Source organism: Engraulis encrasicolus, chromosome 6 (genome assembly GCF_034702125.1).
Source record: "Engraulis encrasicolus isolate BLACKSEA-1 chromosome 6, IST_EnEncr_1.0, whole genome shotgun sequence".
NCBI lineage: Eukaryota > Metazoa > Chordata > Actinopteri > Clupeiformes > Engraulidae > Engraulis > Engraulis encrasicolus.
In genome coordinates, this window is record NC_085862.1 from 15,358,896 (window position 1) to 15,368,895 (window position 10,000).

Consider the following 10,000-nt stretch of genomic DNA (forward strand, 5'->3'; position numbering starts at 1 on the left):
GTATTTGGTAGTTACTGATGGCTGGAAGACTGAAAAAAGGTTAACTGTGGAAAATAATAATAATATTAACAATAAATAATGATAATTTAAAAAAAATCGATCTTTGGATGAATGAATCGATTATCGGAAATTAATTTGTGAATCGATTTAAAATTGATTAATCAATTTTTTCAACACAGCTCTAGTTTAAAAAATGTATACGCTAAAACAATTGTATACTGACAGAACATGCCCTTACTGACGGCTTAAGTTAGGAATTGTTTTGGTTTGGTCTTAAACGTGCACTGTGTGTAGGATGGTGGCCAGAGTATTGCAGATAGGTATTGCAGGCATGATCCATTTCTACCATGCTACCATCGAAACCGTGCTCACCTTCTCCATCTAAAATCACCTTCGGCCTCTAAAACAATTGGCCACAGTCCTCCCACCTTAGCCTCACATTACAACACTAGAATTGCCAGGAAAGCCAAGAATATCACCTCTGACCCTACACATTATTACATTACATTACATTGCATTTGGCAGACGCTTTATAACCAAAGCGACTTTCAAAAGAGGACATAATCAAGCCAACATCACAAGCAAATACAAAGTGCACAGGAGATATACAGAACAACAAGTGCAGTTGCAAAGAGGGGTTAGCTGTTTTTTGTTTTGTTTTTGTTTTTTGTTTAAATATAAAGAGTAAATAACGAGTACACACACACACACACAAACACACACTCACAAACTAAACTAAACTAAACATCATGTCAGGAGTCTGCCCTGGGGCAAGGCCAGTTCAAGCATTAGTCTAGTAGATTCTCTCGAAAGAGGAATGTCTTTAGTTGTTTCTTGAAAGCTGCAAGAGATGTGCTCAGTCTTGCTGCCTCTGGGAGACTGTTCCACCACTTGGGTACCACAACGGAGAACAATCTTGACTGGGAGTACCTAGAGCGACTGGATGGCAGAGCCAGACGGCTTGTGCTGGATGAGCGCAGTTCTCTTCCAGTAACATAAGGCGTTAGTAGGTCCTTCAGATAAGCTGACCACCAGATAAGCAGCACACCACCTATTCACACTCCTAACCTCAGGGAGAAGGTACCGCAGCATCCCACATGTTTTAGGGACAGCACCTACCCACAACAAGCCATCCGCCACCTAAATATGCAATAGCCCTTTATAGCAGTGGTGTAGTCTACTTTTTTTGTGGTGGGTATACTGTATATGTGAGCATTTTTTGAAGTGGGTATACTGTATATATTTGTGCTATTCAAAACAATGGATCAATCAATTTTAAGTGGGTATACTGAAATCCCTGAAATTTAGAAGTGGGTATAACTTACTCCGTATACCGGCAGGGCTGATAGTATTCAGGCTCCATGCCTGATTTCAGGTTTGACAGAGTTTGCAAAAAATAAAACATTGATAATAATTAGCCATTAGGTTATTCTTATCTCAGAAAGTGTTACAGGTTCAGGGTTTTCTTCTACAATCAGGCTTGAATAATGGCCATACACAGGCTATTAAATGTTTTAATAATGTGTCAAAATAGGCCTACGTTACGTCACTATGCAGTAGGCTATCTTGTCATCGTCCTTAGAGCAGGGGAAAAAGTTCAGGCTCAGGATTTTTTTTCACCATCACCCCTGTACCGGCGTTCTACGTAGACTACACCACTGCTTTATAGTTACTTCACTACCTGCCCTTCCTACCTCTCTTGCTTACTTTTCAAAATGTAACTGTTTTAGATAGATTAGATTATACTTTATTATCATGCCAGCATATACAATCAATGCACTTTTCCATGTTTCTGTATGTTACCTGTTTATTTATTACCTCCGTCAAGGAGGTTGTGTTTTCAGTCGCATTGATTTGTCTGTCTGTCTGTGTGTCTGTCTCTTTGTCTGTCTGTCTGTCTGTCTGTCTGTCTGTCTGTCTGTCTGTCTGTCAGCACTGCAGGGTAATGCAAAAATGTATTAACAGATTTTGATGAAATTGGAAATGACAAACGGAACAAGTGATTACATTACATTTTGGTGGTCATTCGGATCGCGATCCGGATCCAGGAATTTTTTAAAAGATTCTTCACCATTGCGGGATAGGGCGAATTTTGACATTCCAGTTTTCTCCAACTTAACAAAAACAAGGCAGAAAGACCCCCAGTTCTGTGTTTTCTAGTTGTATGTTTGATTTGTCTGAGCTCACCAAAGTACAATCCTAGCAACTGTATTTTCATAATGTTGATATGGCTAATAAATGTGAAACTTGAACTTGAATCATGTATGCATATATACTTGCTATTCTGCTTTAGTATAGAGATGGATACAGTAATTAATGCTAATGTGTTTGTGTTTGCTCGTGTACGTGTATGCGTGTGAGGGAATACAGTAATTGACACTAATGGTGTGCGTGTTCGTGTGTGTGTGTGTGTGTGTGTGTGTGCGTGTGTGTGTTCTGCAGTGGGAACGTTGTGATAGAGACCAAGTTTTTCGATGATGAGCTTCACGTCAGCACGTCAAAAGTGCGCCTCTTCTACGTCTGACCCCCAGGAGAGGAGAGGAGCAACACACACACACACACACACACACACACACACATACACACTCTCTCACGCACATACACACACACACACACACACACACACACACACACACACACACACACACACACACACACACACTCACACACACACACTCCGAGGGTGCACTTGTTGGGTCGGAGGGAGAGGGATCCATCACCTGCCCCCCAACTCCCTCCCCCCACCTCCTGCACCTTCTCTCCCTGACCAGTGGGGGGAGCACAGAGCAGCACAACGCTCCACCCACACAGTACACACACTCACTCACTCACACACACCCAGACACACTCTCTCTCACTCACTCACACACACCCAGACACACTCTCACTCACTCACACACACCCAGACACACTCTCACTCTCACACACACACACACACACACACACACACACACACACACACACACACACACACAGACACAGACACACACACACTCTCCACCAGCGGCCTGTGGCCACTAAAGACTTTGTACATATGAGCAACGTTGCTCACGGCAACCTAACCATGTAAATTATTTTTACTTCCTGTAGCTCTCTTCCCCTTCACCCCGCCCACCTGTCACTTGACGGACAGCCGTGGTTCCCTTCCCCTCTTTTTAAAGCGCCCACCTCCCCATTGGCTGTTGGTTGCTGATGTCATCATTGGGTTATTATTTTGTTTGATGTGTGTCTGTCATTGTTTTATAGCTCTACTGTACTATAGGCCGTTTGAAATACTAAGTGGAATTATGAATTAAAACATTCCTGAAGACCTCGAGACCTCACTGCTGCCTGAGTGTGTGTTTTAGAATAAGATGCAAGGTCACCAATGTCACGCACCTTTCATTACATTACACTCAGCTGAGCTGATGCTTTTATCCAGAGCGACTTACCGTTTTGGTAACACTTTACTTTACGGATCGCTAATAAGGTGGTAATTTCATGTTAATTTCATAGTTATTTCATAGTTATTTCAGGGTAATAACTGTTTGTTTTAAATAACAACAGCAAAATAACCATACAGTTTCCAGTGCATTGTGGTGACACCCTGATGACTCGCAGCACGGTGACACTTTGTTGACACACACACACACACACACACACACACACACACACACACACACACACACACACACACACACACACACACACACACACACACACACACAATGCACTGGAAACTGTATGGTTATTTTGCTGTTTACTAAAAACAAACAGTTATTATCCTGAAATAACTATGAAATAACTATGAAATTAACACGAAATTACCACCTTATTAGCGATCCGTAAAGTAAAGTGTTACCACAGTTTTTTTATGGACAGGGGCTAGATGTCATCATTATACCAGAGCGTTAAGATGACACGCCGACTTGGATCGTCTATCACGTTTGTGCATCACGACTTTGCATGTCAAGTCGTGCGCCACAACACCTGTGACAGGTTGAATTTTGGTCAGGGCACAAAATCGCCACAGCAAAAGAAACTTGGCAACACGGTGGGAAAAACTTTGCAAGCCTCGTCACATGACAGAAGTGGTTTCCTGCATCGTTGAGGAGCAAAACTTAACTTGCCAAGACATCGCACCTCAACACGGAATGCACTTTTTTTTGCAATAGCAAGAAATAAATGCACCTTTACGTAAGGACAGTCTGACAGGGCATTAGTTACAGTCCCTGGAGCAGTGTGGGGGTTAGGTGCCTTGCTCAAGGGCACCTCAGTCATGCAGTGAGGTAGGAAGTGAAAGGGTGGGATTCCAACTGGCAACCGTCTGATCTAAAGCCCATCGCCTAAGGGATACACCACCCCCGGGTCAAATTGATGGTCTCCCTTTAAAATAACTACTAGGCCATGGCTGCCCCCACCGGTTGGTCAAAAGTTTGCAATACTGCGATTGGGGTGGAGACTTGTGTTTTACATTTAACACCTTTTTGAAGGAGTTTCACAGGCAGGTTTTTTTTAGGGTTTTAAAGTGAAATCTTAACTTTTGTTGGCGAAGTAGCCCTGGTTGTCCAATTTGCCTGTTCTCCACAGAGAAATAATAACTTCTGTTCCTGTAGTTGCTTCTGAAGACACTGTTATGCATCTAAACCCAAAACATGCTGAAGAATACTGGCCATATAACATATATTGTCTGTTGCATATTATTGGCAGTTTAAAGAAAGACGGTCATATTAACAGACATTGACACACTGTTGACTTGCCATTATACCAATATGACCACACAGACACACACTCACACACAACAGGAAGGCTCAGCTCTTATCAATATGATTCATCTCTTGTCTTAGCTGTTTCTCACGCTTGCACACAGACACACACCAGGAGTTGAGCTTATAATCAACATTTGTCATCTATTCTCTCAGCTATTTTTCAGAACTGTTTAATATCAGGAAAATATTTACAAAATATTTCTCAATCAAAAATATCCCCCAAACCCCATACACACACCCCCCTTCGTTCTCCTTTTGTGGGCTACTATCATTGCTTGTACGTAAAAATGATAAAAATCCGCAACACTGTTCTATGCTCGCAAACAAAGTTTGATATCAACGTTTTGGACGCTTAGTCCTTTATCAAAAGACTGAGCGTCTGAAACATTGTGCTATTGCACTTTATTTGGGAGCAGAGAACAGTGCTGCAGACCCTAATATCTTCTGTTTGGTCCAGCAAGAAAAGCCCACCCCACCCCAAATGGATCCCTGTACGGAAGCCTCCCTTATAACAATCCCTCCTAGCATTCTCATCCTGTGTGTCACCATGAAATACTCTCAATGTGTATACTGCTCCTAAGGTTGTCTGTCACGTGTAGAACGTCATCACCATCATCAGTATGGTCTTTGACTGGAGGCGTTTCTTGCTATACCAATGCACACCGATGCGATATTAATGGGGGCAGCCGTGGCCTAATGGTTAAGGAGGTGGTCTTAAAGGTAGGCCTGTACACTGTGCAGGAAATGGTCAAAAAAGGTACTGCAACTATGCTGCTCATTGAAACTGGGCTGCCTATTGCCAGATTTGATCTTTACATGAAAGTTTAGGAAGTAATAAACAACTTTTTTCTTGTATGGTCCAAGTACAGTAATTTTTGCAGCTAAAAATGGCTATGTTTGGAAATGCAAAATGGCGGACTATGGAGAAGATTCCCCTTTTCATGTATGAAAAGTGCAGTTTTTCCAGTCTTAATGAATACTTTGAATGAAGAATTTGATGGTGGTGGTAAGTATTCATAAAAAAGGTAACATTAGTGAATGGGCAGCATGAATTCTGGAAATAAACAACTAAAAATCTCACACAGTGTACCTTTAAGATCAGAGGGTTGCAGGTTTGGATCCCTCCCTTTCCTCTCCCAACACGTCCATCCAGAGCTGAAGTGCCGTGGAGCAAGGCACCTAATCCCACTTTGCTACAGGCACTGTCACCAATACCCTACCTAAATAACTATAAGCTTTTAATAAAAGTGTCAGCTTAGTGTGATGTAATGTAATGTAATGCATACTTGATGGTGGAGTGGTGTTCTACATGGAGACGCTTGACTTTCCCCATTACAGAACATCACATCAGAAGGCACTGACTGAGGGCACACATACAAAATTCTTTGGTCGTTGACATATGGTCAACCCACACTTGTACCTCCCTGAGTTTTGGTGCAAAACGGGGAACAAGATATAGGCATAAGGCATAATCAGGTATTGTTGCCCTGGAAAGCCCAAACATTCTGAAGAAAGGCCATTCCACAAGCTATTTTAACCTTAAGGCGATATGACCACATAACCTTGACAATATCAATATGTTTCATATCCTCCCTCAGCAGTTTCTCTCTGTCAGTCACACACACACACACACACACACACATGAAGATTTTATCAATGTTTTTCTTTTTTTTCCCGTTTCTCAGAACTGAGCTGTTGATTGAAATATCATTTTTTAACCACCCCCACCTTCCTTGCATGGATAGTAGAGTAGAGTAGAGTAGAGTAGAGTAGAGTAGAGTAGAGTAGAGTAACTTTATTAATCCCCAGGGGGAAATTCAGGATGAACAAGTGACTACAAGTAAGGTCCGGGTTGGTGATAAGGAGTGTCGGGGAGTAATGCATTACAAAAGTAATTAATTACTCTGTAATCCATAACTTTTTTTGCTGTAACACGGTAATACCTTATAAGGTATTACAGGAGGGAAAAGCAGCAAGATGTACTAGTTACAAAACTGTGACTTTACTGTAATCTGGATTTTAATGCTGTGACTTTTTAGCCTGCATGCAGCCGAAACTCCTCCTGGATGGGAGGTGAAAAGAGTAATGACTCATGATCTTGATTTACACTGTAAATGGCCAGGTCCATATTAAGTTATTTTGGCGAGAGTAACTAAAGTAATGCAAAATTGAGCAACACTCGACTGTCCCTGACCTGTGAAGTACTACTATCTTCATCTCAGAGCTTCAAAATGCATATTTATGGATCAAATAAGCTTCATAATGTGCTCAACTCAACAAAAATAAAAAGCAACTGATGGCTCATTCCATAAGAAATAGGCATATTCAAAAGAAAGGAGACAGGACAGCACTCCTAGTTGCATGTTACCATGTAGCCAGATGTTTCCCATGTAGACAGTGCTTTAGTAATAATATAAAGCCCAACTAGAAAACTCCAACTCCCATTGTCATTGTGATACAACACTCCACAGCACACAAGTGTTCAGTGTACACAACGAAATTTCATTTATGCCTCACCCATGCAAGGGGGCAGCCCCCAATGACACCCCTAGGGAGCAGTGTGATGGGATGGTACCATGCTCAGGGTACCTCAGTCATGGAGGAGGATAGGGGAGAGCATTGGTTAATTACTCCCCCCACCAACCTGGCAGGTCAGGAGTCGAACCGTAAACCTTTGGGATACAAGTCGGACGCCCTAACCGCTTACCCATGACTGTCCCAAGCCTTCATGTTCTCAACCAACAAGATTTGTTTTCACAAAGTGGGGTTACCAATGCACCACTACATCCTCCTTTCCAGCACCTATGCTGGCTGGGGGCCCTAGTCTGCAAGTTATTGTAGGCCCCCATATGGAAGGAAACTGCTGTGACAAAATTACAGAGACAACATTACAATTCCAAGACATGAATGAAGGATAACATGTCTGCCAACTGTGGAAAGGTGTTTACAAGATTTAAAACTCTACTACACTTGACACAACACAGGCTTTTTCAATGAATCTTGTCACAATTCCATGCAATTATTGCCTCCATCTTTGGTCAATCTGGGGACCCATGACATGACAGGTGGGGGCCCTAGACATCTAGTGCCAGACACACACATTGTACAACACCAGAGCCCCAGGCAAGCACAATGGAATTTAAAGGTGCTGCAACGTGTGAAGCAAGTGCTTCTGAAGGTGGCCGCCCTTTGGTCCAAAATTCATCTGACCTCAGCGCTGTCCTCGGCTGACACTGCGAGTCCAGACTACATCTCCCAATATGCTTTGCGGCAGCTCTACCAGCGTTCCTGCGACCTTGGACTTCCAGAGCAAGCATGGCGAGTAAAGAGCCCAATGTGAGTATGTGCCGGTGCGCACCAAATAACTGTCAGTTTATTAGGAATGCCAGTTATTGCTCATTTGAGATGTCTTGTTATGTGACTATGAAAAGCTCGTGTTGTGTTTCATGTGTGTATTGATATTACGTAGGCTATGTGCGTTATGTGACACTCTGCCTGTGCTGTCTGTGTACATTAGCTTCTGTATGCTAACACAGCCAGTTGTACAATGCATTCATTTAGTGGTTTTGCTCAGCCTGTTCGAGTAAAGCATACATGTGCGCGATGGTCTATAGCCCATTTCAACCTATAGGGTCATTCTGTGATGCGTTTTTTCTGTAATGTTTGCCTCTGGGTGCCTGACCATAACAGTTCATCACAGGTGGACTTGTGTAGGAAGAATGCTATCGTAGCTAGCAGCTCCAACTTGGGCAGTTTCCTAATGGAGCCGCTGTGACCCAGAGCCATGTTACAAAATTAGAGACAGGCGTGCAAATTTGGTCATGATGGGAATAGCTGTATTCTAGCTATTATTGCGGGGCCCGACTTATCAGAGCATGATGGTCATTGGTCATTCATTGATTCCACACTGTACCGACGATAGTTAGCAAGCTAGTAGTTGTGTTAAATGGCCTTTGATGCGACAGTCAATGTCACCAGCAAACCTCTCACAAACGTCCGTATGAACTTCCTAACATGCTGTTGTTGATGATTATTAGTGGCTGGATTTGAACACAGAGTGGAGTGTGTGTGCCTTGTTAGTGGAATAGGGCAACACAGCACTGAAGGTTGGTTTAGAAAATTCCAGATAGCGCTTGTGTGGCAGGTGAGGTAACCAACCATTGACTACACTAGGTAGCCTAATGTATGCAACTTGTCATTTGCCCGCCAGATGGCGCAATTGATGCGTGCTCTCTTAGAGGAAGGTAGCTGGCAGCACACAACTGTGTGTTTAAGAGTGTGTGTGGGTGTGCGTGTGTTAATTCTCCTTCATCCAGGTCATGTTAGTTAAAACTTAAAGAGTTAAGCCGTGGGCAGCTGGACTAGTTGATAGCTCCAAGCTTGATAACACTGAACAGAGGACTGGAGCTTTACCATTAATTGTCTGCTACATACTATTCTTAAACAGCCCACCTTAGCTATGTGTGTGTGTCTGTAGATCTACAGAGATCAATGCAGCCCGTGCATGACCTGATTGTGTGTGTGTGTGTGTGTGTGTGTGTGCGCGCACGTATGTACGTGTGTGTAGAGGTTTTTGCAGCACCTGCGTGACCTGACTGGTCGGCTGGCGGCTGGTCCGCGCGGCGCTGGCACCGGACTCAAGCTGCTACTGGGAGCCGGAGCCCTCGCATACGCCGTCAAGGAAGCCACGTATACAGGTTAATACACACACACGCCACATATGACATCAAAGTGCCCACGTAGACAGGTTAAAAACACACATGCCACATATGACATCAAGGTGCCCACGTAGACAGGTTAAAAACACACACACTCACACTCACACTCACACACACCTCATATGACCTCAAGGAGGCCCGCGCACATCTCGCTTACTGCATTTATTTAGAGGGCACTTATACGTACAGCTACACACACACACACACACACACACACACACACACACACACACACACACACACAGCTACACACACAAACACCTCATACGACATTAAGGAGGGCACTTATACAGAACATCCCAATACTATGCTCACTACACACAGGCACACACACACCGGATATAGGATTAAAGAAGCGACTTATAGAGGTACACATATCGCTATACAGAGTTAAAGAAGCCACTTTCATAGGCCACACACATCGCAGCATCATGGCATGAGGCCATTTATGCAGGTACACACAGCCATCATAAATAAAATCATAAATCTGCTCCTTACACACACACACACACACACACACACACACACACACAC

At 43.3% G+C, this 10,000-nt stretch overlaps 2 protein-coding genes across 2 annotated transcripts in view; both read left to right on the forward strand.

The window, feature by feature from the left end:
• The window catches only part of pde6d (phosphodiesterase 6D, cGMP-specific, rod, delta), a 12,612-nt gene extending 9,296 nt beyond the window's left edge, over positions 1–3,316 (forward strand). The window contains exon 5 of the mRNA XM_063200066.1: positions 2,443–3,316. Within this exon, the coding sequence (XP_063056136.1) occupies positions 2,443–2,524 (82 nt within the window). The 3' untranslated portion in view covers positions 2,525–3,316. The remainder of the gene's footprint in view (positions 1–2,442) is intronic.
• A 4,568-nt stretch (positions 3,317–7,884) lies between these two features.
• The window catches only part of phb2b (prohibitin 2b), a 12,910-nt gene continuing 10,794 nt past the window's right edge, over positions 7,885–10,000 (forward strand). Inside the window, exons 1-2 of the mRNA XM_063200768.1 lie at positions 7,885–8,084; positions 9,316–9,445. Coding sequence (XP_063056838.1) covers positions 8,064–8,084; positions 9,316–9,445 — 151 coding nt within the window. The 5' untranslated portion in view covers positions 7,885–8,063. The remainder of the gene's footprint in view (positions 8,085–9,315; positions 9,446–10,000) is intronic.